This window comes from Salvelinus alpinus, chromosome 30, assembly GCF_045679555.1.
Source record: "Salvelinus alpinus chromosome 30, SLU_Salpinus.1, whole genome shotgun sequence".
NCBI classification, from domain to species: domain Eukaryota; kingdom Metazoa; phylum Chordata; class Actinopteri; order Salmoniformes; family Salmonidae; genus Salvelinus; species Salvelinus alpinus.
In genome coordinates, this window is record NC_092115.1 from 38,300,001 (window position 1) to 38,327,972 (window position 27,972).

Genomic DNA, 27,972 nt, shown 5'->3' on the forward strand with positions numbered 1-27,972 from the left:
CTCCTGAAGACACAGTGAAGTCATCTTGGCCCTCTCCAAACCCCCTCCTCAAATCACCAACTAACTCCTCATGCCTCCCACAGACACCATCGGGTACTCGTCATAGAAGTAGTGATAAAAGGAGTCATGGGGAGAAGTTCACAGAAGGGCCCTTTAACAGTGTGACAAATATAAGTCTAACTGCTTTGTAGACACATCGCTGAGAAGGATAGGGGGAAGCTTGTGTATGGAGAGATGTTGGACATGTGTTGTGTGTGTGTGTGTGTAAGGAGCTCGGGCAACGAGATATTTTTCAAATAGCATGTCTCACTCTCGCTCTCTCTCTGTGTTAGAAACACGACGGTCAGTTCACAGTGATCCAGTTGGTGGGCATGCTGCGTGGCATCGCGTCGGGCATGAAGTACCTGTCTGACATGAGCTACGTTCACCGAGACCTGGCTGCCCGCAACATCCTGGTCAACAGCAACCTGGTCTCTCTCTCTCTATGTGTGTGTGTGTGTGTGTGTGTGTGTGTGTGTGTGTGTGTGTGTGTGTGTGTGTGTGTGTGTGTGTGTGTGTGTGTGTGTGTGTGTGTGTGTGTGTGTGTGTGTGTGTGTGTGTGTGTGTGTGTGTATATATGTATGAATGAGCTGCAGGTCTGGTAAAGGCTCTAGGGATGTAAAAGATATGTGGGTGGTTAAGACAGAAGAACAAAGGAGGAGAAGAAGAGGACAGAAGTGTTGCTAGTGGAGCTTCTGTATGGGGCCTTTCAAAAACCTCCTCCTATATCACGTACACTCCACGAACAAGAGTACGGGTTAACTGACAACACAATCTGTGCTATTATATTGGGGCTCAAAAATAGAAAGAGGGTAGCAGATATTTGTGTGTGTGTGTGTGTATGTTCACGTGTGTGACCAGAGCCCACAGTTAACGGAGCATCATTAACATGCCTGAGGCGTAGTGGCGAGACCTAGGGATCGCTAGCATCTGTCACACCACTCTGAGGGAGCACAGACACACACACACATGAGTGTACACACAGCTGACGTGATTCCACTGAGCCACCGGCTGCTCTAAGGGAGGGCTGGGGGAGAGTTGGCGGAATAAGACTCCAGGTGCATCAAGTCTAGCATGATGGTCCTCTCCTCTCTTTTCCTTCATATGCTCTGATGAAAGGACTAAAGAGGTCAAATCCCCTTGCAATCCTCTGCCATAATGCTGGCATTTGTGTGTGTGTGTGTGTGTGTGTGTGTGTGTGTGTGTGTGTGTGTGTGTGTGTGTGTGTGTGTGTGTGTGTGTGTGTGTGTGTGTGTGTGTGTGTGTGTGTGTGTGTGTGTGTGTGTGTGTGTGTGTGTGTGTGAAAAAAGGTTTAAGTTGCCAACAGAGGAAGAAGAGGGCAGCAGCAGGTGTCGTCAGTAAACCCAGGAGGAGTGTGTGTCCTTTTATTTGTTTGCTTACTTTGACACTAAAAGAACACAGCCAGGGAACCTCTCCCCTCTTTTATTCTTCTTTCTCTCCCCCCTCCCTCTCGTTCTATTGCTGTCTTTTCTTGTTAGCATGTGGTAGAAAGATAACTTTTTACGCGTTAATCTATGTGTGGGTATCTGTGAGTGCGTGAGTCAGTGTGTGCGGTTATGTAAAGTGAAGTGATATGATGCAGAACACGTTTGTTCTCTCCATCCATCCATCTGTTGTGCTGGCGTCTTGTTGGCGGCTCGCTCCTCAGGAACAGGGGAACACTTTCTCCAACTGGTACACTAAGGCAGAATGAACAGATCACTGCAGTCCCAAGGGAAAGAGAGAGACGGGTAGAGTGAGTGAGAGAAATCGAGAGAGAGAGAGAGGCAGTGAGTGACTGGGAAAGAAAGATAGGAAAAAGAGAGAGGGTTGTGGGGTGGTGGTAGATTCCGTGGTGGCCTTGGTTGTGTCTGTCTGTCAGCACAGTCTGCGGCGCACACTCTCAGGTCACCTGGTGACCCCGCAGGCTCCATCCTGCCTCTCACCCCATGCATGTGTGCTTGTTTGTATGTGTGTGTATGTTTGACCAAACCACACGAAAACTGACAATACACCTCTCAACATCTCCCTCTCTCGCACACCCTGAGGTCTCCGACACGACTCACATGGTTATATATAACCAACCGCGAATAGTTCCAAAGTGTGTGTGTCTTGGGTGCGCGTTTGTCCTTACTTCCAGAGGGAATGTACTATGATTCTCATCCGTCTTGGTAGTTTGTGTCACTCTGTTGATGGATGCTATTCATCAAGGAAAAAGGCTTAGGGCTAACTACTATTCACCAGCCATTAATTATGTCAGTCAAGAGGATGCTCCGCTGTATGTGTGCGTGTGACATTCTAGAATGAGAATCGTTATAATCTAGTATCTAAATCGTTGCTGGTAATTCACACTTAATGACACAGTACTTGTTCAACTGGAGAGGACTCGAGGAACACAAGCTTCCACTGAAAGTTTAAGGCAACGTCTTTGCAGCTTCTGTTGCCCCACAGCCCATGCAGGAGAGAGGTGACCAGAGGACACCGTGTGTGGGTGGGCAACTCAAAGGGACTCCCTCCTGCCTTTTCCACCATTTTGGGAGGGCGAGTGGGAGAGAGGCCCAAGGCGAGACATATGTGGACAGGGAATACTTTCTTTCTTGCTCTCACACACACACACACACACACGTGTTTGCTTATGCAAACATTTAGCTCTTTTGTGTTGGACAACATTCGCGCTGAACTCAAACACACATCAACACTCACATGCCACTGTATGGGAGCACCACTAAATAAACACAGACTCACATGCCACTGTTACTGAAAACAAACACATGATTACAGGGCACAAGAGCCACAATAAATCAAAGTGGCAGAGGAGGTGGGGAGAGAAGAAGGGAGAGAGAGAGAGAGAGAGAGGAAGAGTGAGTGAGCAAAAGAGATTAAAGGTGTCTTCTCAGAGATGGATCTCTCTGTAGATCTCTCTTTGAGTGAGCACAGGGAAGGAAACAAAGTGAACTGTGTTATGAGGGAGATTACTTGGGGATTAGATGTAAACAGATGATTGCACATATCAGGCCCTTGTTGCACTGATGAGACAGGACAGACAGACGTGCGCACACACACACACACACACACACACTACAAAGCAGCTCTACACCAGCCCTCTGATAACAAAGCATTAACTTGGGTATTACATAGCAAAGCTTTGAGAGCAGAAAGGAGAGAAGAGAAGACAGAAAACAAGGAAGAGAACAGTAGACTCTCCCAACAGGAAGTTGGTTTTGAGATCCGTCACTCGTCACCTTTGACTTCCTGTCTCTGTCTGTTGACAGCCCCCTCCGCCATGTTTGTTCTTTCACACCAAACTAACAACACTCACACACATGCAGGAGGAGGGTGAAGGAGGGAAGTGTCAAATAACCAATCATCACTTCTTTCTTTGCCTTCTTCATCTCTCAGTACTTCAAGGATGAGAGGACAACAAGGCCCTGTGTTTTGCATGGCAGAGACAGAGAGAGAGAGCGAGACAGACAGGGAGAGACAAACACCAAGATAGACCAACTCACGGAGAGTTCCTCTGAACCTGCTTGATCCATTTGTATTTTTTATAGGTGTTATTCACCATCTTCTACTGGCTGATTCTACCCCAAATCTGGGAGCTCCGGGATCGAGGTTATGTCTATTGGTTTGTGCTACACTTAGAACTCTCCACCATGTTTTCATTCCTTCTCTCTCTGCCTAAACTGAGGACGATCAAAGCATGGGGCTGTCTGACACATCTCCAGGACTGGGCTCATCAAAGTCAATGATAGTCTACAGATCAGCTGGAAGGCTTGCTCTGATGCCACTGCATTCTGGAGATAGAGTTTATCAGTCCGTACCAAAGGACTGAGACTTCGGGGGGTCACCAGGGTCAGAGGTAGCTGACTGGAGTATACCAAAAGACTCCAAGGTGTGGGGGATGCACAAGGTCAAAGACTGCTGGACAATGAACACTAGAGCCAGTCAGTGCAGATATGACACCGACAGACATGAGAGGGTCAGACAGAGACCAAGAGCTTGCATATGTGCCTATCAATGATTTATACATACACTACATGACTGCCTCCGCGCCTCCATTTTACTACTCCCCCACCGTTGTGAAAAAGATTTTGGAAGCTATAGAAATGCATTTATTAATGTCTACATTCATTTTTACCACGTTTATTCTATTACAGACAACTTGATGCATACTTTTAAATGATATTATGTGAGCTGAACATACAAATACATTTTTTAAACATTTTTAGAGTACTTATGTTACTGTCCCCACAACAACAAAATAATACTTAAATACATGTTATTTTGTCCTTGAAACATTTAATTGAAATACTGTACATTCCCATGGAGGACTGCTTCTTCTGAGGAGTACCAATATGGCTGACGGGAGGCTTCAAAGCTTCTCATTGGCCAATACAAAGCAATGGCAATCTAGTGTTTATATACATCATTGATGTCTACTGACAAATCTAACAATACAGAATGGAATGAGATTATACTAAATCTATTCATGCAGATTACATTTATTTTAATTGTAATTACTGTACCATATCCCCCTCCACTGATTATGATTAAACAACATTAACAAAAAGGCTGTGGAGTGTGGAGTGTGGGTGTGGGTGGTGGGTGAGTGAAAACCTTGAGATGAGTGTGTCAACATCCTACCTAAGGGCACAGTGAGCCATGCATTCAGACATCGCTGAGAAGTTCTGATCTTGTTTAAAACAGAAACATGCACCCTTTCCTCCACATCAGCACTCTGCGGTGACAGTTTATGGATGGCAAGGCACCATTTCAGAGTACACAAGTTCAACTGCTGATATAGATATTTCAGCACAAATATGATCTTATGTGAGAGACCGTTAGACATCCTCTAACTTTTCCTTTGAACTTTTCAATATCAGAAGAGGCATTTGTAGGAGGTCAACACAATATAATAGCCATATCTAGGAAAATCAAAGTTCCAGAGGCTGGTATAAGAGGTCGTACAATAAGTTGTGTAGTGAATCACATGTTGATGATGTAAAGAATATTTGCTGGTGTGTAATGAGGAGCAACCAGACGCGGCACTTGACACATTTATGAAATTGCTTATTCCATTTACTAACAAGCACGCACCCGTTAAAAAAATGACTGTAAAAATGGTTAAATACCCTTGGATTGATGAGGATTTTTAAAAGTGTATGGTTGAGAGGGATGAGGCAAAAGGTATGGCAAATAAGTCTGGCAGCAAAACTGATTGGCAAACGTAGTGCAAATTAAGAAATCATGTGACGAAGCTAAATAAAAATAAACTATACTATGAAACAAAGATACATGATATAAAGAATGATAGTAAAAACCTTTGGGGCACATTAAATTACATTTTGGGGAAAAAGCCAACTCGGCTCCATCATTCATTGAAACATCAGATGGCTCATCCATCACAAGAGCCTGCTGATATTGCCAACTACTTTAATGACTTTTTCATTGGCAAGATAAGCAAACTTAGGGATGACATGCCAACAACAAACGCTGACACTACACATCCACTTATATCGGACCAAATTATGAAAGACAAGAATTTTAGTTTTGAATTCCATAAAGTCGATGTGGAAGAGAGTACAGAGTACGACCCTGCCTCACGCAGGAAGCGGCGCAGGTCCTAATCCAGGCACTTGTCATCTCCCGTCTGGATTACTGCAACTCGCTGTTGGCTGGGCTCCCTGCCTGTGCCATTAAACCCCTACAACTCATACAGAACGCCGCAGCCCGTCTGGTGTTCAACTTTCCCAAGTTCTCTCACGTCACCCCGCTCCTCCGCTCTCTCCACTGGCTTCCAGTTGAAGCTCGCATCTGCTACAAGACCATGGTGCTTGCCTACGGAGCTGTGAGGGGAACGGCACCTCCGTACCTTCAGGCTCTGATCAGGCCCTACACCCAAACAAGGGCACTGCGTTCATCCACCTCTGGCCTGCTCGCCTCCCTACCTCTGAGGAAGTACAGTTCCCGCTCAGCCCAGTCAAAACTGTTCGCTGCTCTGGCACCCCAATGGTGGAACAAACTCCCTCACGACGCCAGGTCAGCGGAGTCAATCACCACCTTCCGGAGACACCTGAAACCCCACCTCTTTAAGGAATACCTAGGATAGGATAAAGTAATCCTTCTAACCCCCCCCCCCCTTAAAAGAGTTAGATGCACTATTGTAAAGTGGTTGTTCCACTGGATATCATAAGGTGAATGCACCAATTTGTAAGTCGCTCTGGATAAGAGCGTCTGCTAAATGACTTAAATGTAAATGTAAATGTAAATGTAAGAGGTGAAAAAAGTTTTGTTGTCTATCAACAATGACAAGCCACCGGGGTCTGACAATCTGGATGGATAATTACTGAGGATAATAGCAGACGATATTGCCACTCTTATTTTTAAGCCTACTAGAAAGTGTGTGCCCTCAGGCCTGGAGGGAAGCAAAAGTCATTCCGCTACCTAAGAATAGTAAAGCCCCCTTTACTGGCTCAAATAGCCAACCAATCAGCCTGTTATCAACCCTTAGTAAACTTCTGGATAAAATTGTGTTTGACCAGATACAATGCTATTTTACAGTAAAGCACACCCACAGCCTCGCCTCGTTGGGGCAGGAAGTCCAAATAAGGCTTGGGTGTGGAGCCAGGGGGTTGCAAGATATCTCCCCTCAATAACCACTCCCCTCACCTCTCCCTGCCATCTGCCACAGCATTCTTTAACTTAGGGCTAGGACCCTTTTTTTCTCCACTTCCTGCCTGAATGACGTGCCCAAAGTAAACTGCCTGTAGCTCAGGCCCTGAAGCCAGGATGTGCATATAATTGGTACCATTGGAAAAAATACACTTTGAAGTTTGTAGAAATGTTAAAATAATGTAGTAGAATATAACACAATAAATATGTTAGGAGAAAATCCAAAGAAAAACCAACTAGATTTTTAATATTTTTTATTTAGAGACCATCCGCTTAGAAATACAAGAGAAAGGTCATATTGAAAATTAGCTCCCTGGATGCAATTTCTATGGCTTCCACATTGTGTCAGCAGTCTAATTTCAACGTTTCAGGCTTGTAACTTAAAAAAAATAAGAAATATCAGTTTTAGTAGAAGGACACAGTCTTGGAAATTCTTGTTTGCGTGCGCCATGAAGACATTATGGACCTGCTAAAATCGGTTTCCTATTGAACATACTTCTTTCCGAAAGAAATATTATAGTTTGATTACATTTTAGGGTATCTGAGGAGTAAATGGAAATGTATTTTGACTTGTTGAAACAAAGTTTAGGAGTAGATTTTTGGATTCCTTTCTCTGCAAGTTGAACGAGTGGATTACTCAAATCGATGGTGCCAACTAAATTGACTTTTTGGGATATAAAGAAGGATTTTATCTAACAAAACGACACTACATGTTATAGCTGGGACACTTTGGATGACAAATCAGAGGAATACTGTCAAAAAGTAAGTGAATATTTAATCATTTTATGTGAATGTATGAAACCTGTGCCGGTGGAAAAATATTTTGATGTGGGAAGCTGTCCTCAAACAATCGCATGGCATGTTTTCGCTGTACTGGCTACTATAAATCGGACAACGCAGTTAGATTAACAAGTATTTAAGATTTCAGCCGATATATGACACTTAAATATACATAAATGTTTAAAATCCATAATATTTATAATTGTTTATTTGAATTGCGCACCCTCCAGTTTCACTGGAAGTTGTCCTGCTAGCCTTAAGAAGTTTAAATGGAAGCCTCTCAAACCTAATCCAGGTAGAATCAGGAATTCCCCAGGGTAGCTGTTAAGGCCCTTTGCTTTTTTCAATCTTTACTAACGACATGAAATGACTAACATTTAACAAAGAGTTGCAGTTAGTTTCAGAGTGGGTGGCAAGGAATAAGTTAGCCCTAAATATTTCTAAAACTAAAAGCATTGTATTTGGGACAAATCATTCACTAAACCCTAAACCTCAACTAAATCTTGTAATAAATAAATTGGAAATTGAGCAAGTTGAGATGACTAAACTGCTTGGAGTAACCCTGGATTGTAAACTGTCAAGGTCAAAGCATATTGATACAACAGTAGCTAAGATGGGGAGAAGTATGTCCATTATAAAGCGCTGCTCTGTCTTCCTAACAACACGATCAACAAGGCAGGTCCTACAGACCCTAGTTTTGTCGCACCTTGACTACTGTTCAGTCTTGTGGTCAGGTGCCACAAAAAAGGACTTACAGTAGATTGGCAATTGGCTTAGAACAGGGCAGCACGCCTGGCCCTTGGATGTACACAGAGAGCTAATATTAATGTCAATCTCTCCTGGCTCATAGTGGAGAAGAGATTAACTTCATCACTACTTGTATTTATGTATTGACATGTTAAATGCACCGAGCTGTCTATTTGAAAAAACACCTTATGGAACAGCGGGGACTGTGAAGCAACACATATAGGCACAGACACATGCATACACACACACACGCGCACGCACACACACACACACACACGCACATACGATAACATACGCACTATACATACACATGGATTTAGTACTGTAGATATGTGGTAGTGGTGGACTAGGGGCCTGAGGGCACACCGTGTGTTGTGAAATCTGTGAATGTGTTATAATGTTTTTAAAATTGTATAAATTGGCTTAATTTTACTGGACCCCAGCAGCTAATGGGTATCCATAATATATACAAATACATTGTCCCAAACTCACACCCACACTGTCACTCCCCCGCTAATATGTTGTTCAATTGGAGTATTACTAAAATACTTTATGTGAAAAACACTTAATGTAGCTGACCCAAAATCAATAGGCTACTTCTCAGAAATCTGTATGTGGATGGCTTTTCAATAGCAGCTGCAAATATATTGGAGAGTTTAAAGTGGCTTAATGACAAAAAAGCATTTGAAAATTGTCAGAGTTGCCACAGAAGTAGCAAATGCTGAGTTCTATTCAGCTATTATTGATTTGAGCTTTTAACAATTGATTTGAAGCTATTAGGCCATATTCAACTGTTCAAAAACGTACTTGAAACATGCACTTTTTATTGATCTTCTGTAGTTAGGCCACCTATATTTTCTTTCATAGTGCTGCACCAGATTCTGGGCTCAATCGAACCCACATAGTTGTATTTACCCAATAGCTATTTTTCTCATGGCATTTGTTATTGAGACTAATGTTGAGTGCTGCATGAGGACACAATAATAGCATTTATTTTATCTAGGTCAGGTGATCTGGGTTTGCTCTTGTCAGCTTTCTGCAGGAACCACTAAATAGGTCACGGTACAGACGAGGGGTTTTGACAACCTGCTATTGTTTCATAACTTTATCACAAACACTTTCATACAGAGGAGGCTGCCTCATAATTATGGCTGGAGCAGAATGGCATCAAACCGTAAACCATGTGTTTGATACCATTCCACTTACTCCGATCCAGCCATTCACACAAGCCTGTTCTCTCCAACATTTTTTTAAATTGAACCTTTATTTAACAGGGCATGTCAGTTAAGAACAAATTCTGAATATTAGAGTTTGAATATCAAACATGACAGCTAAACACTTGATCACCACACCTTTTTATGCCAATGTGGGGTGATGTTACTCTGTTTGGGAAAACTCGAGGGGAGCCTGAGTTGGCCTTGAGCATGCAACCCTTTGTCAGCCCAACGATTCATTAGGCCTAGATGTCCGTACCTTTAGATTAAGTCCCTATATTTGTAAGGACACTATTGTATGCATATCAGTCAAAACACACACCATTCAAGCACCATTAGATAAGCCCCTATGATATGACCTTAACCAGGTTATAAGGCCCGAACTAAACAGGTCATGTGAACAGGCAATGTTTGCATCTCTGTCAGCCATCACGCAGAGATGGGCTTCCTGTCCTCAATTTAGTAACCACAGGTTAGGAGTGAAGGACATGATTGACATGTATCAGTATCATCAACAAACACTCACTCGCATGCACACACCTGTTTGTAGGGGTATATAGGAGCAGTCAGTAGGCGTGTTTGGTGTATCTTCTCGATTCCTACGTACCATCACCATGGCTCCCACATACCTGGAGACAATCCTGCTTCTCTGCTGCGTTGTGACCATGTTCAGTTCAACCTCAGCTGCATGTAAGTTTACCTGGTAACCAATTTACCTGTTTAAGAGTTTTCCCCATGTAAATGTACCACTTTTGTTTTACCAAGGTCTGATAAGGTCTAGCTGTGAGACCTGCCGACTCTGTTTTGGGGTCATGTTGGTTAGGTTAGATCAGATTAGAAGACTATATTGTAGTTCACAGAATAGATTACAGTGAAAGAAACATTTGACATTCATGTTCTTGTGGTCTGCATGCTTGTGTGGCATGTGGCTGACTGATGTCTGTGCATGTGGTTCAGACGGTCCTAGGAGACTTTACTGTTGTGTGGAGTACCAGGAGAAGCCTGTACCTTACCAGCAGATAAAAGGCTACCAGAGTTCCATGGAGGTGTGCAACATCGATGCTATCATGTAAGCCCTGAACAAAGTATACACACACACCCCTTTACCATACTCTTAGAATGTATGCTTATATTTTGTCATCTCTATGAGGTCAAGGGTTAAAGCTACAGTCCTTAATTGAAACAATAACAAAGCGGGACCCCGCCTCTGTTTTGGAAGAAAGCTGAGGTGTGGGCCTGGAGAAATATAACCACTCTCAAATTCATAGACAGAGCTATGGTTGCAAGGACTGACCATCCACGATATAAAAAAGGTTGTTTTAACCATGTTGAGGCTATATTGTTTTGTTTACATTGTTGACAAGCATTGGCGCTAAACAAGCTTACGTATAGTGCGTTTTCTGTTGTAGCTTCTACACCGTGAAGAACAAAAAGGTGTGCGCCACAGTTAAGGACGAATGGGTGAGGAAGGCTCTGGCTCTTCTCAGGTACACAAACACACTTCTCTTAGGACACACATGCTGCTTTTCAACTGTAACACCAGTGTTACACTAGTGTATACTCCTTCATGTTATACTAAGGAGCCAAATGCATACTAATGCCAAAAGCATTCTCATGTAACTGCACACACCAAAATGTCTCAAAACTACAAATATACCAAAACTACAAGACTGGATGTCAATCGAACTTGCCATACAGGTTTTACCCAGTGTCTTCATGTACAAACTACTGCCTTCTAAAAAAAGAAAATCACACGAGTCTGCTACAAAATGTCCTGAGTTTCATATTCTGTGTTATATGCAGCTCCAAACTGAAGAAGATGTCTAGCAGCAACACTGTGACGGGCAACCCCCACACCGCCCCGAACTGAAAGGAACATTCAACCACAGCAACGCAACATTCTCCTACATCACCAGTAATCACAACATTCAGTAATGTGGTGAAATAATGCAGATATTATTTTCAAAATATAATGCATTCCATTCGCTCTGATGTTTGCTGTTGTTGACGATTGTAGTACTCTGTTCATGCTTAAGCTTACAGGGGTCCTCTGAATCCACAATATAAGCTAGTAAGTCAACGGCTTCAATTAATTATATTTTTCTACATTTAAATGTTGAACGTTTGTTTCTTTTAAGGTCGGCAGAGATAAAGAATTTGAGATATTGCCAGCCTTGATTATTTATTTGAGTCCCATTACTGTAGAACTAGAGCTGACAACGGCATGGACGTTAGTTGTGAATGTGATTGAAACCTCGTTCAACAGTACAGTGCAAAACTAGAACCCATCGCGACTTCAAATGATCACCTGAGACAAACCAAGAGGTTGGGAAAATAACTGTATATTTAATCATTTTGAATTATATAAAGCCAATTTATACAATGTCATTTTCTCAATTCCAGTTAAGGCACAACACATCCATCATGTTATCAGGTGTGTGCATTTGTGTTTAGAAGACGCCGTAGCACATCTGCTGGAAGGTGTCCATACGTGCCACTTCACAGATGATGTCACCGGTGGCCGTGTCCTTGTCGTCCTCGCTCTCGAGGGGCTTGGGGACCGGCGTGCCCTGCTTGAGGTCATACATCAGCTGGAGGGGACACAACACAGTTACAAGGCAGACCAGTATAATCACAATATAGGCCTAGACACAAAAGAAACAGGGACACACTCATCCTCTGTTGTGCAAGACAAGCTAACAAGGTCCGAGTTGGAAGTAGATGCAGAAACTTCACATCAATGCCATTGTATGTGCTCTACCTGGAGGTACTCCTCGAAGTTGATGGACTTGTAGTTGTCCTTGTCCGCTGTATTGAACATTTCTTTCCTGGCCTCCATAGTTGATGCATCGTTGACCATGTTCAGAGAAGCACAACTGTCAGGGGGTAGAGGGAGGTAAGTCTGTGTTAGTAGTAGCCACTTTTTATTCAAGTGTGATGGTTTAAAACCACGACTCACAATAAGACTACTAGTAGGCCAACCTCATTATTGTAGATGGCATTTATGTGCATGTGCTGCCACCTACAGCCCCCTAGACTTGAGCTAAATACCACCGAGTAGCCACACGACATCAAAAGTCACGCCTGAATGTACTACGTTCACTCACAACTCGCTGAAGTCCAGCAGGCGGTCTTTGTTGGTGTCAAAAATCTCAAACTGCCGTCTCAGGTTGAGCAGGTCATCAGCTGTCCAGTGGGGAAACTCGTTCTTCAGATCCAACACGCTGGTGTTCCAGTCGTAGCTGTACTCTACACGCAGGCAGACACACACGGGTTACATTTATAAAAACACAGCAGGCCAAATAATCCACACAAGTAGTAAATACTTTCTGAACACACCCTTTTGACCTCAGATTGGTGATGTTAGTAGAAAAGTTGATAGGCAACACGATGACACAATATCAATTGCTTAAAAACCGATCAATATCTTTGGTTTTGTACTGCTGATTTTGTCAACAGGGGGGGTCGCAGGACTTAGAACGCAGCTATTATTTTATTTCTCAAATGGCACGGATAATTCGGGGGCGGTCTCTCTACAAAAGTCGCTGGCCCACACCAATACACGGATTTGATATTCAAACTATCTCTTCAATAGCAACCAACCATTGTCACTGTTGATATCCTATGGAGGGTTGTGATTCGTTGAAGTTAACTATCAGAAAAGGTGATTTGTTCCCTTTTACGTGATTGCTGCCTACCGAAATCAACATCCGCCATTCCAAAATATAGATAGAAGCCTTTTTACAAATTCTCATCAAACCAACCATGCATATGTTATTCCAAGTTTCCGTACGGCCTTTGTATAATGTACGTTTAAATAGCACATACTACCCAAACGTTTGCCCCCGTTCTATTGACTTCAACGTGTGGTGATATGAGTGAATAACAAAGTGTTGTTACGTTACACTTCCCACGTTGACTCACTTCAATCAAAATGCAACACTTCAAGATGTAGCTTGTCCTCTACCAGTGAAACACAAATGATTCCCAGATTTCGTATGGTTTTTGAGTTGTGCTAGTGAACAGAATGTGGAACCTAATCCCCCCCCCTCTCGCTCTATTGATTTCAACTTGATATCGATATGAGTAATTGACAATACAGTGTTGCGTTTCTCTTTGTTTTGGCAACCCCCTTATCAAAATTCAACACTGAAATGTAGCTGACTATCTTCTGCAGGTTGTCCTCTAATCCATCATGTAAAAAAGATATCCAGTTTCCATGTGTTTTTTTAGTTGTGTTAGTTTCAACAGCACGTACAACCTGATTTCCCCCCTAATCAATGAGTAATATATTGTCACTTGTCAAAACAACAGGGTTTTTGGTGCGTGTGCAGTTTATAAGGTGCTCGTTTCAAAAAAATACAAGTCATATGATTACTATTGTTGCACATGTATGTGTAAGATAATACACTTTAATGTTTAGGTTTTCAATATATCAAACTGTTTCTGCATTGTGGTTATTGATTTGGAACTTCAAAACTGTTGTGGCATCGGGCTATTTATTAAAATGTCTTGTCAACAAGAGCAGCAACAGCATCATTTTCAACAAAAGTTTTAGGAATATAAATGGAATTTTCAACATGAATTAAGTCCAAAAACATGCCCGTGATTGACTTATTTGATGATATACCAGAACTCACCAACATGAGTTTGCCTTGCCTACGTTAAGATGGAGCATTTGGCTGTTAAGGCTGTATTTCTTCATTATTTTATAGTCCTTTAAAATTTCTCTCATCAATTTTTTTTAATTTTTTTCATGATTATTGTATTTATTATATTTGTATTTAACATTTTCTGTGTGTCCCTGATATCACTTTCCACCCTGTTACTTTGTAGTAATTCTCCTTTATGAAAACAGCCCCTTCCCACAATGACATCAAGTTCAGGATGTGCCATTATTTTTTGGGTGGGGCATTGCTGTGGGGACTTGCTTCCATTCAGCCACATGAGCATTAGTGAGGTCGGGCATTGATGTTGGGCGATTAGGCCTGGCTCACAGTCGGCGTTTCAATTCCAATTCCTGATAGGGTTGAGGTCAGGGCTCTGTGCAGGCTAGTCAAGTTCTTCCACACCAATCTCTCGACAAACCATTTTTGTATGGACCTCGCTTTGTGTGCGGGGGAATTGTCATGCTGAAACAGGAAAGGGCCTTCCCCAAAATGTTACCACGAAGTTGGTGATGGTGAAGCGTGATTCATCACTCCAGAGTCCAATGGCGGCGAGCTTTACACCACTCCAGCCGATGCTTGGCGTTGCGCATGGTGATCTTAGGCTTGTTGTGAGGCTGCTCAGCCATGGAAACCCATTTCATGAAGCTCCAGACGAACAGTTTTTGTGCTGACATTACTTCCAGAGGTAGTTTGGAACTCGGTAGTGAGTGTTGCAACCGAGGACAGACAATTTTTACACGCTTCAGCATTCAGTGGTCCCAATCTGTGAGCTTGTGTGGCCTTACTACTTCGTGGCTGAGCTGTTGTTGCTCCTAGATGTTTCCACTTACAATAACAGCACTTACAGTTGACCGGGGCAGCTCTAGCAAGGCAGAAATTTGACGAACTGACTTGTTGGAAAGGTGGCATCATATGATGGTGCCACATTTAAAGTCACTAAGCTCTTCAGTAAGGCCATTCTACTGCCAATGTTTGTCAATGGAAATCGCATGGCTGTGTGCTCGATTTAATACACCTGTCAGCAAGTGCTGAAATAGCCAAATCCACTAATTTGAAGGTGGATAGTATAGTGTATATACACTCAGTTTGATCTATTTTCCCATGTTTGACAATGGTCTGCTTGTCTAATCCATACATTTCCACCCTGTTGTTAGGCTAAATTATAGAGAAAAGTAATACAATTTAACCGGTTAGGATTATGCAATGACTGTATGGGATTCATTTTACGCACCTAACAGGGATATAAGATTATTCAATGACTGTATGGGATTAGTTTTTTGCACCTAACAGGAATTTGTGCCTGAGTTTGACCAATATGTTTTTCCTGAAAGTCAAACATTATTTTTTTGTATTTAACTAGGCAAGTAAGTTAAGAACAAATTCTTATTTACAATGACCACCTACCCAGCCTCCCCTAAACCAGACAACACTGGACCAACACCTCCCTATGGGACTCCCAATCACAGCCAGTTGTGATACAGCCCAGGATCGAACCAGAGTCTGCAGTGACGCCTCTAGCACTGAGATGCAGTGCCAAAGACCGCTGCGCCACTTGGGAGCCCGAGTAGTTCTGATAGGATATTTAACAAATATTATGAGGTCCAAACTCACTGTCAAATTTGGCGGACTCTTTGATAGAGCGGATCCTCTGCTGGATCATGTCGTATGTGTAGCTCAGGTTAATCTCATGCATTTCCATTGCAAAATTCATCTCGTCGGAGTCTGGTGTGGCGTTTGGAAACAAGAATGGTACATTAGCCATGCACAGGTTATTCACTTAGCATTTAGCTACTAACGGTTTTAACGTCATTACCTTCATTTAAATCAGGATCCACATAACTTTCTGGCTCTTTCACCAGTGGATATGACAACGACATCCCCATCTTGCAAACTATGTTACCGTGGCTAGTTTGCACCTGTCAAGAATACAAAGTACAGTACATTTAGGATAGGAGTTGATTAGCTGCTGGCCAACAGTTCGATAAGTAACGTTAGCTAGCTAGGTAACGTTACGTTAACGGTTCCAACTAGTGATATTTTGCATAATCATTCGAATAATTTCGCTCGATTTGTTTACCGAAAGACACGACATCTAACTTAGCTAACTAACGTTATACATTTCTCCACAAACCTCCGTGTCACTTCATTTGATAGACTGGCTCCAGGTGAAATGTTAATAATATCACTAGCCAAAGTTAGATGGTTAGCTAGGAAGCAAATGACTAGAAAGGTCAGTTTGGAATTTCAGATATTTGAAAGGAAACGTCAGAATGTCGCGTGTCAAGAAACCAGGTGAGTGCGAGATCGTGCATACATCTAGGACCTTTCTATCCCCTTCCATCTACACTGGTGCAGCAGGTCACAACATATTTCCACGTAGTTTTCATTTCTGTTAAGCGTCCACCATATTGCATCAACTGTAATGCAAGCCCTAGAAACTGATGGCGCTTCGAAGTCAGTGTAAATGAAAGAGTTGAAATAAGGAAAGGTCCATACGTGTTGAAGGCAAGCTGCAATGCTAAGTTGAATCCGCCTGGTGGCGACAAGAATCTATAAGTAGAGGCGATTCAGCCAAAATGTGGTTCGGAATGAAGAAATGAATGGAGTATAAAGCCAATTAATCCATGCAAATGGCGAATGTACAATACGCAGGACTCATGTTTATAACGAAATGACTAAACGATTGAGTATAAGATGGGATAGCAAAGGATTCAGTTGTTTTATTTGGTATAAATACTTGACATAAATTCTTACATCTCCAGTTTATTTAAACTTTGAAATAGGCTGTTGACCTTTGACTTTAAGATGTACATCATATGAATTAACTAAATGTTAATAGCATATAGCAAACTGCAATTCATACAAAGCCATTCAATCTACATATAAAACCCCCAATAAATACTTCAACTGGCAATAAATAATAAATACACCAGTTTCTCTCATAATATCTAGATGGCTTTAAATGTACCTTCTTTAGCATAAATAATGTAATAGTTTATAATTTCAATTACAGGTTTAAACAACGCTATCCCTCAAGTTCAGCGAGTGACGATGATGATGATGGTGAAGAGCGTCCTCTATGGGGATGTGGTGCGGGAGGTGGCGTTGGTGTTCTGTGGGTCCAGTGACTTTCTGGCCGTCCTAGAAGAAACGGCAGCAAAAAGAAGCATTTCAACTTTCCATCAACCATTTATTTATTTTACATCCAGTCTTTTCTCCTATGGCGCTTGTGCAGGTCTTTATGCAGGTCACCTACTCTAGCCAGCCATGAAAATATGTAACCGGTGAGTATTACAGGATTAGCCTACAGTGAGTACTACACTATGTATATGACTGACTATTGATCACTCATTGGTTGTATTGTTGATGACTTACTCCAGTTGAAATAATGCTTTTCGAACCCAGGACTCTTTCCAATGGCTGCAGATGGTCTCTCCATCTTCAGTCTCGAAGCTGTGTGGAACACAAGATGACAACATTTAGACAGCTGTCCTACTCTTGTCCTAACTCGTTCATCTGACTGGAGGTTGTAAAAGTGGGCCTAATACATTTTATATTTGTGAAGTTCTATGTTCTGTTGGGATGGGCAGGTTCTTACATGACAGCATTGACGCAGGGAAGGGCCTTTTTCTGCAATCTGGCGCCGATGATGGGAACTGTGATTTTCTGCTTGGAGACCTTTGTGCAACAGTTGTGAACCTTGTTTGCATCTAAAGAATTAAAGAAGCATATGTGGTTTAGTACAAAATGTTTTAACCCACCACCACCACCCCGCTCTAATTTCCCCTAGTACAGCATATTTGTAATAACAAAATTTAGTCCAGAAAATATTGTATTTACAGAGTTTATAAAACACAAAAATAGGGCTAAACCAATAACTTTGCCAACGTTTTCAGATCTCTTGGCATAATCTTAGTTGTTGGATGAACATATGAAAAGTTGTTGATTCAGGTCCTGCAAGGGCTATACCCCCCAAATTCACTACAGTAGTAGACTGTACTTACCAGTGTCAGTGGTCGTTAACGAGAGGACGACAGTGAAGAGAGCGAGGCACGCCATTGGTCCGTAGCACAGCTGCATGGTTGCTATAGAGATGTTCGGTGGTGTTCTCAACTGTGTTCTTGTCTGATTCAGAAGGCTACAACCGGCTGGAGGAGAGGAGATGACTGATCTTTCTTGACCAGAGCCTCAGCTTTTAAACCCTAAAATGAGGAACCTGATTCAGTCCGTCCGGATCTGTGGGTTTTTTTTCAGAGCGAGGATGGGGTTGGGTGGGGTGACGGGGGACGGGGACACACTCATGGGTGCTTCTGCTTAGTCAGACATTTCCTGTAAAGATTGTGTAATTAAGACCATGGTGTGCTTATTGAATGAAACTATGAAAAAATGATGGTCAGGCTACTGACTAGATGGATTCAGGCCTATGGATTTCTCTAGTGTTGGAAAATGTAGCATTTATGTTGGATTTAGGTTAGGGGATGGTTCTTTCATGAGTCCTATAGGGACCTGAATGTGCACGGGCCTAGTCCATTGAATCAAAACAAACCCAGGGCTAGGGGTGACCAGATTGTGATTTCCACTGTGCAGCGGTAGGTACTTGGGGTGTGTGTGTGTGTGTATGCAATACTCAAAATGTGTAGAATAGCAGGGAATTAGCTTAACAACTGCACATGTTTCTATACTGCCATATGACACTGTGTATGTGTGGCATGGTGGGGTGGGGTGACATTTACATTTAAGTCATTTAGCAGACGCTCTTATCCAGAGCGACTTACAAATTGGTGCATTCACCTTATGATATCCAGTGGAACAACCACTTTACAATAGTGCATCTAACTCAATGACGGGGTCCACAAGTGAGGATGTCAACAGATATGTTTGGGCAGGCTGTGAGGTCATGAGATCATGTGCTGGTGACTGCACACATTTCACAGCCCTCCTTCCTCCTCTCCCGCCCTCCCTCCTTCCATCCTCCCCCCCTCCATCCAGATCGGTCCTTTTGCGGTCAGAGCAGGAAACTGAAAAGAGGAAGAAAGAGGGAGAGTTTTCCGTTCCCTGAAACCAAGTGCACCAGCCCCAGTCCACACCAATGCATTGGCCTAGGGCAGGGAAGGGCAACTTTGATAAGGGTAGGGGACACAAAAACTCAGGGCCAGTCGCTTGCGGGTCTGTGTACCCCCCCCCCCCCACCCCACACTACGAGCAAAACATTTAATGTCCCTCCTCTTGACAGCTGAGATTTAAAAAATATATATATATATATATAATTTTGAGTTAATTTGCAGTTTTAAAACAAGTTTGCTGCAATTCTACACATCTTGCCATGGGGCAGAGGGGAAAATGAGCTGGAGGCTGGAGAAAAATGTTTGCAGTTTTTTATTTGATATCTGAGTGAGACTGACTAACAAAATATTTGTTTTCTTAGCCAGGTCAGTAATTCGACCATAATAACAAGTTTAGATAGACTGTCATTGACTGACATAACAAGAGAAAAACAGCTGATAGACAACCATATTTTGAAATTGCACCTTGTGTGTTCTACTATTCTAACTCTCAACAGTAAGTTGATAATTCCAATGATCCGAGTGCTTTCAAATGGTCGGCGGGCGGCTAGTTGCTCATCCCTGGACTAGGGGAAGCTTCTTACCACCACCAGCATCTTATCAGGCAGAAAGGTTAACCTCAACAGGGAATATGGATGATGTATTTTTGCAGTGTGCAGACTGCACTCTCCTGTACTTCAGATTGCACTTTTGGCAAAGATAGGAATTGAGCGAAAAGATGCCTTGTGGATAAAAAGGCAAGTCATAATACAGTGGGGCAAAAAAGTATTTAGTCAGCCACCAATTGTGCAAGTTCTCCCACTTAAAAAGATGAGAGAGGCCTGTACTTTTCATCATAGGTACACTTCAACTATGACAGACAAAATGAGGAGAAAAAATCCAGAAAATCACATTGTAGGATTTTTAATGAATTTATTTGCAAATTATGGTGGAAAATAAGTATTTGGTCACCTACAAACAAGGAAGATTTCTGGCTCTCAGACCTGTAACTTCTTCTTTAAGAGGCTCCTCTGTCCTCCACTCGTTACCTGTATTAATGGCACCTGTTTGAACTTGTTATCAGTATAAAAGACACCTGTCCACAACCTCAAACAGTCACACTCCAAACTCCACTATGGCCAAGACCAAAGAGCTGTCAAAGGACACCAGAAACAAAATTGTAGACCTGCACCAGGCTGGGAAGACTGAATCTGCAATAGGTAAGCAGCTTGGTTTGAAGAAATCAACTGTGGGAGCAATTATTAGGAAATGGAAGACATACAAGACCACTGATAATCTCCCTCGATCTGGGGCTCCACGCAAGATCTCACCCCGTGGGGTCAAAATGATCACAAGAACGGTGAGCAAAAATCCCAGAACCACACGAGGGGACCTAGTGAATGACCTGCAGAGAGCTGTGACCAAAGTAACAAAGCCTACCATCAGTAACACACTACGCCGCCAGGGACTCAAATCCTGCAGTGCCAGACCTGTCCCCCTGCTTAAGCCAGTACATGTCCAGGCCCGTCTGAAGTTTGCTAGAGAGCATTTGGATGATCCAGAAGAAGATTGGGAGAATGTCATATGGTCAGATGAAACCAAAATAGAACTTTTTGGTAAAAACTCAACTCGTCGTGTTTGGAGGACAAAGAATGCTGAGTTGCATCCAAAGAACACCATACCTACTGTGAAGCATGGGGGTGGAAACATCATGCTTTGGGGCTGTTTTTCTGCAAAGGGACCAGGAAGGGGCCATGTATCGTGAGATTTTGAGTGAAAACCTCCTTCCATCAGCAAGGGCATTGAAGATGAAACGTGGCTGGGTCTTTCAGCATGACAATGATCCCAAACACACCGCCCGGGCAACAAGGTCCTGGAGTGGCCTAGCCAGTCTCCAGATCTCAACCCCATAGAAAATCTTTGGAGGGAGTTGAAAGTCCGTGTTGCCCAGCAACAGCCCCAAAACATCACTGCTCTAGAGGAGATCTGCATGGAGGAATGGGCCAAAATACCAGCAACAGTGTGTGAAAACCTTGTGCAGACTTACAGAAAACGTTTGACTTCTGTCATTGCCAACAAAGGGTATATAACAAAGTATTCAGAAACTTTTGTTATTGACCAAATACTTATTTTCCACCATAATTTGCAAATAAATTCATAAAAAATCCTACAATGTGATTTTCTGGATTTTTTTCTTCTCATTTTGTCTGTCATAGTTGAAGTGTACCTATGATGAAAATTACAGGCCTCTCTCATCTTTTTAAGTGGGAGAACTTGCACAATTGGTGGCTGACTAAATACTTTTTTGCCCCACTGTATATGCAGAAACGTATTGCCTAAAGCTATTGAGATGCATCCGTCCCATTGATTTCCGTAGAGACAGCGCTGTGTCTGTTTGTTACATATGAGTTTGGTGTCACAGGAAACAGGTAGATGGTGTGGGTATTGAGTCATGTTTGGAACCATGGGTTGGGTAGTCATGCCTTTCAGGGCACGGCCTGTCTTCAGACTGCATTGGGCAAGGTGTTTTTTTGGTGATGTGGTCGTTGAATAATACAAACGTTCAGATAAAGTGCACCCTGAAATGGTGAAAGACAAATTACCTATGTCTTGAATTCATGTTTGAAAACGCCCTTATTCTCTAGTTCTGCATTGTGATTCCCCCTTAATGAAAAGCAGAAGTAGGCCTCGACTTTACCAGCAATTTGGTCATTCAGATCCGTTTATCTGAATGAAGATGTAATTTAAGCTATTGCGAAAGTCTTACATTAATGAATTAGAAAGGAAAGAGAGAGTGTAACAACAGAAGTTCTGCTTTTCCCCCGTTCATAATCCAGAGTTTGGTCATTGCCAAGTTGTAAGAGCTTGACCTATCTCTTACCTGGGAATGTCATGCTGGGTTTAGTTTAGATCTAGGTTTATTTGAGCATCTTTGTAAATACAGTGTACGGTAAAAAATACATACTGTAATATGTGATGTTGGTTGCTGTCTAGAAAAGCCTGTGTCAATGACTGATCTTGTCTAATGTTTCTTTGGCTGTGTGAACCTCTCACCTACTTCAGTTTAGGGAACTCTCTATTATTTTATAAACTCAGCAAAAAAAGAAGCGTCCTCTCACCGTCAACTGCGTTTATTTTCATCAAACTTAACATGTGTAAATATTTTTATGAACATAACAAGATTCAACAACTGAGACATAAACAGAACAAGTTCCACAGACATGTGACTAACAGAAATTGAATAATGTGTCCCTGAACAAAGGGGGGGGGTCAAAATCAAAAGTAACCGTCAGTATCTGGTGTGGCCACCAGCTGCATTAAGTGCTGCAGTGCATCTCCTCCTCATGGACTGCACCAGATATGCCAGTTCTTGCTGTGAGATGTTACCCCACTCTTCCACCAAGGCACCTGCAAGTTCCCGGACATTTCTGGGGGGAATGGCCCTAGCCCTCACCCTCCGATCCAACAGGTCCCAGACGTGCTCAATGGGATTGAGATCCGGGCTCTTTGCTGGCCATGGCAGAACACTGACATTCCTGTCTTGCAGGAAATCACGCACAGAACGAGTAGTATGGCTGGTGGCATTGTTATGCTGGAGGGTCATGTCAGGATGAGCCTGCAGGAAGGGTACCACATGAGGGAGGAGGATGTCTTCCCTGTAACGCACAGCGTTGAGATTGCCTGCAATGACAACAAGCTCAGTCCGATGATGCTGTGACACACCGCCCCAGACCATGACGGACCCTCCACCTCCAAATCGATCCCGCTCCAGAGTACAGGCCTTGGTGTAACGCTCATTCCGTCGACGATAAACGTGAATCCGACCATCACCCCTTGTGAGACAAAACCGCGACTCGTCAGTGAAGATAACTTTTTGCCAGTCCTGTCTGGTCCAGCAACGGTGGGTTTGTGTCCATAGGCGATGTCTGGTGAGGAACTGACTTACAACAGGCCTACAAGCCCTCAGTCCAGTCTCTCTCAGCCTGTTGTGGACAGTCTGAGCACTGGTTGAGGGATTGTGCATTCCTGTTGTAACTCGGGCAGTTGTTGTTGCCATCCTGTACCTGTCCCGCAGGTGTGATGTTCGGAAGTACCGAACCTGTGTAGGTGTTGTTACACGTGGTCTGCCACTGCGAGGACGATCAGCTGTCCGTCCTGTCTCCCTGTAGCACTGTCTTAGGCCTCTCACAGTACGGACATTGCAATTTATTGCCCTGGCCACATCTGCAGTCCTCATGCCTCCTTGCAGCATGCCTAAGGCACGTTCACGCAGATGAGCAGCGACCCTGGGCATCTTTCTTTTGGTGTTTTTCAGAGTCAGCAGAAAGGCCTCTTTAGTGTCCTAAGTTTTCATAACCGTGACCTTAATTGCCTACTGTTAGTGTCTTAACGACCGTTCCACAGGTGCATGTTCATTACTTGTTTATGGTTCATTGAACACGCATGGGAAACAGTGTTTAAACCCTTTACAATGACAAGCTGTGAAGTTATTTGGGTTTTTACGAATTGTCTTTGTTAGACAGGGTCCTGAAAAAGGGACGTTTCTTTTTTTGCTGAGTTTAGTATGTTGCATCCATCTGACCTGACCTCTAACCCACTCTACAGTCAGAGTTCTAGAAAACACTTTAATGACTGATGATGATGTATCATATCTAATGCTGTGTCATGGAAAGTATGTTGACCTGCAGCTCAGTTGGTAGCTCACTATCAGTTGATAGTGGGTTTGATTACTGAGACCACTCGTACGTAAAATTATATGCACATGACGTCGCTTTGGATAAAATCATCTGCTAAATTGCATATATTATAATATTATGATGATGATGATGATGATTATATTATTATTTAGTTGATGTCTGTCTAGTTGGGGACAATTCCATTTAAAATTCCACCTAGTATAAAAAAATATATAAAAGTCATTTTTACATGGATTTATATATTGCCAGTATAGCTAACAGTGACATGATCAGCCTGAATGGCTGAAGGAATTGGAATTTGTGTAATTGTTGGGGAATTGAATTCTTGGAATGCATCTAACATTGTAATTGGGAGGAATTTAATCATCTCTGAATTCAGAGACTGACCAGGAATTTGAAATGAATTAAATGGAATTTACAATGAGGGGGAATTGAACTAGAATTGTATTTGTGGAATTAACCCCAAACCTGGTTGTGTTATTTACTTCTCTGCCCTTTTCTGACTATTGTGTGCAACCTTTCATCAAACCTTTATTACATTCAGTGTCCAGATTGTCTAGGAGTTGAAGTTATCTGTAGATAGGCCTGTCTCAGCCCAGAACACGGCTTAAAGAGAACTAGTTTGGAAATGACTATCTCCATGCTTACCCTTTTCATTTCATTCTATTTTGCAACAAAGCATCCTTCACTCGTGCTGCCAAACATACCAGCGTAAAACTGACCATCTTACCGATCCTCGACTTTGGCGATGTCATTTACAAAATAGCCTCCAACACCCTACTCAACAAATTGGATGCAGTCTATCACAGTGTCATCCGTTTTGTCACCAAAGCCCTATATACTACCCACCACTGCGACCTGTACGCTCTCGTTGGCTGGCCCTCGCTTCATACTCGTCGCCAAACCCACTGGCTCCAGGTCATCTACAAGACCCTGCTAGGTAAAGTCCCGCCTTATCTGGTCACCATTGCTGCACCCACCCGTAGCACGCGTTCCAGCAGGTATATCTCACTTGTCACCCCCAAAGCCAATTCCTCTTTTGGCCGCCTCTCCTTCCAGTTCTCTGCTGCCAATGACTGGAACGAACTACAAAAATCTTTGAAACTGGAAACACTTATCTCCCTCATTAGCTTTAAGCACCAGCTGTCAGAGCAGCTCACTGATCACTGCACCTGTACATAGCCATCTATAAATAGCCCAAACAACTACCTCTTCCCCTACTGTATTTATTTATTTATTTATTTTGCTCCTTTGCACCCCAGTATTTCTACTTTGCACACTCATCTACTGTCAAATCTACCATTCCAGTGTTTTAATTGCTATATTGTATTTACTTCGCCACCATGGCCTATTTATAGCCTTTACCTCCCTTATCTCACCTCATTTGCTCACATTGTATATAGACTTATTTTTCTACTGTATTATTATTATTGACTATGTTTGTTTTACTCCATGTGTAAGTGTTGTTATATGTATCGAACTGCTTTGCTTTATCTTGGCCAGGTCGCAATTGTAAATGAGAACTTGTTCTCAACTTGCCTACATGGTTAAATAAAGGTGAAGTAAAATAAAAAATGTGCATACAAACATGTGAGGGAGGGAAGGACAACAGAGAAAGAGGGGAAGTGATGGTCAGAGTGTCCCAATGCCTCTCCCACCATAGGAATTCCTATACAGACAGAACAGTATGTTAAATATGACTTAGCTAATATATCCTGGAGGCACATTAACATAGACTAGCCCTGAGGCTATACTCTCTTTGTCTCTCAGCCGGAGAGCAACCCCCGGGCTTGGAACAGAAGTCTGTGTGTGTGGGGGCAACATGCAGTGTGTACTTTTGAACACATGGGCTGTGATAACAGACTACAGTGTTCCAGTCTCTCCTACACACTTATCTCACCTACAGTACATGTTTGTGGTTAGACTACACCTCGGCTCTTTCTCTTTCTCTCCCTCTCTGTCTTACTTTCTTTCTCTCTGTCGCTCTCTCTTTTTTCTCTCTCTTTCTCTCACTCTCGCTCTCTTTGTCTTTTGCACAGATGCATGCATACATGCTCGGCCACTTATATTTAAACTGTCTACACTGTATTACGGTGTCTGCCTTATTTGCATGAACCGTACGAATAGGACACACAATCAATCTCTGTCTGCAGCTACTTTAAATGCTTCTTACAGTACAGTAAGTGTTGCTACTTATGTCATGCACACAATGATGGAATGACTGAGTTGACCACCAACACTACCCCTACTTCCTTTCTTGTAAGCCCCTGTCTTTTCTTCACCTCTCACTCTCTTCCTGTCCCTCCCTCAGCCGCCATCACCTTTCTGTTCTTACCATGTCACACCTCAGCCCTGCGTTAAGAACACATCATAAACCAGTGGAAAGAGCGTGTGTGTGTATAAATAATCAGAGAATAGTAGCTCCACTCATCAGATAAAACCCTGACTCAGAACCGATAGCAACAGAAAACATATCTCTAATAATAGCCAATGATTCATCTGGTCAGTGATAACAATTACTTTCAGATATGACCCCTGCAAACAATAATGAGTCGTTAGGACGACTCCGTGATGTCACGTAATAGTCGCCTAAAGTCGTCAGGACGTTGTGTCATGGTCCCTTGGTGGTTTTGTCTAGTTCTCGGTTGGTCCCGGGAATGCCCCCGAGGACGTTCTTGGGACGTTGTGTCATGGTCCCCTGGAGGGCGCCTGAACGTTCTTGGGATGTTGTGTCATGGTTCCCTGGAGGTTTTTGTCTAGTTCCCGGTTCGTCACCTGATGGTTGCAAAGAAACGTTCTACCAACAAACAAACAACATTTTTACCCAGGGCACACGCACCCTAGTTTCATTACACATCGTCCCTGTTTACTGTTGCCAAGCCCATTAAGGCCCTGATTGGTGAACCACTGATGAATGTGTAGGGGACTTCTGAAATTTGACAGATTTTGGTGGCCCAGCAGGAAGTTCATCACACCCCAAGTCCAGAGGTTGTACATTCAAACCCACGTGGGGTCATATTATATTATTTTGCCTTTACCTCCCTTATCCTACCTCATTTGCCCACATTGTATATAGACTTATTTTTCTACTGTAGTATTGACTGTATGTTTGTTTTATTCCATGTGTAACTCTGTGTTGTTGTATATGTCGAACTGCTTTGCTTTATCTTGGCCAGGTCGCAATTGTAAATGAGAACTTGTTCTCAACTTGCCTACCTGGTTAAATAAAGGTTAAATAAATATTGAAAAGTCAGTGCGAAGTGATCATGCCAAATGCAATCATATAGTCACTGATTGAAGATTTTACACTATTTTAGCTGAACAGTATAACAGTTACCTTATAACCCCCATACCATTTAATTACTTTACTTATAATAGTTTGGGGCACCTGGGACCATCACGTGTCAAAAATCTCCAGGGGCCCATGATACAATGCCCCAAGAACCTTAAGGGGACTTTCAGGGGTCTAAAGAACACGTGACCACAGAAATATCATAACCAGTGGAACGGTGTGTGTGTGTGTGTGTGTGTGTGTGTGTGTGTGTGTGTGTGTGTGTGTGTGTGTGTGTAAGTGGAACAGAGAGGTCTAAATAATCTGTGGTTGGAGAGATGAGCAGCTCCACTCATCAGGTAAAACTTTTACCTCAGAACCCACAGCAACAGAAAACACGTCTCTAATAATAACCAATGATTCATCTGGTCAGTGATAAGCATTACTTGTCACTCAGATAATACGACTAGGGGTTTTCCTTGTCAGTTTACCTTCAAAGTGATGGTCACCATGGTGCATAACATCATAATAGGAGTTGAACTATCATCACAGTATTTGTATGGCCAAGCAGAATATTTGGAGGAAATATCATTGCCATCCTACAGATCAGTCTTGAATTGTTCAAACTAGACATAAACAGTAATAACATGACAAACACTAACATACTTATTTGATTTATTTGTATTTATTTATACATTTATTACCTAGTAAACTGTTTCTAAATCAGTTTAAGATAAATACATTATATCAGCAATGTGTTTGGCTTGATATTCAGGTATTCTCCAGGTATTTTTACTGCTGCAAACCTTTGATATAAAAAGAAAAGGTAATTGACTACTT

General features: G+C 42.6%; 2 protein-coding genes across 4 annotated transcripts; one reads left to right on the top strand and one right to left on the bottom strand.

Annotated features, from left to right (window-relative positions):
• The first annotated feature begins 9,983 nt into the window (after nt 1–9,983).
• Nucleotides 9,984–11,623, top strand: LOC139559615 (C-C motif chemokine 20-like). Its single transcript, XM_071375762.1, has 4 exons — nt 9,984–10,142; nt 10,410–10,521; nt 10,862–10,939; nt 11,256–11,623. Exons 1-4 carry the CDS (start codon nt 10,067–10,069, stop codon nt 11,320–11,322), a joined length of 333 nt encoding a protein of 110 aa, XP_071231863.1. The 5' UTR covers nt 9,984–10,066; the 3' UTR covers nt 11,323–11,623.
• Nucleotides 11,624–11,778: 155 nt separating this feature from the next.
• On the bottom strand, nt 11,779–16,768 carry LOC139559614 (calcium-binding protein J). Of its 3 annotated transcripts, none has more exons than XM_071375761.1 (6): nt 16,619–16,768; nt 15,936–16,038; nt 15,734–15,844; nt 12,560–12,701; nt 12,214–12,328; nt 11,779–12,043 (listed from the first exon to the last, which is right to left on the bottom strand). In XM_071375761.1, the coding sequence occupies exons 2-6, from the start codon at nt 16,003–16,005 to the stop codon at nt 11,903–11,905; spliced, it is 579 nt and encodes a 192-aa protein (XP_071231862.1). In that variant the 5' UTR covers nt 16,006–16,038; nt 16,619–16,768; the 3' UTR covers nt 11,779–11,902. The 3 variants fall into 3 exon arrangements, with proteins under 3 accessions (XP_071231862.1, XP_071231860.1, XP_071231861.1); XM_071375759.1 differs by having other exon boundaries at nt 16,437–16,653; XM_071375760.1 differs by having other exon boundaries at nt 16,254–16,648.
• Between the last annotated feature and the right edge of the window lie 11,204 nt (nt 16,769–27,972).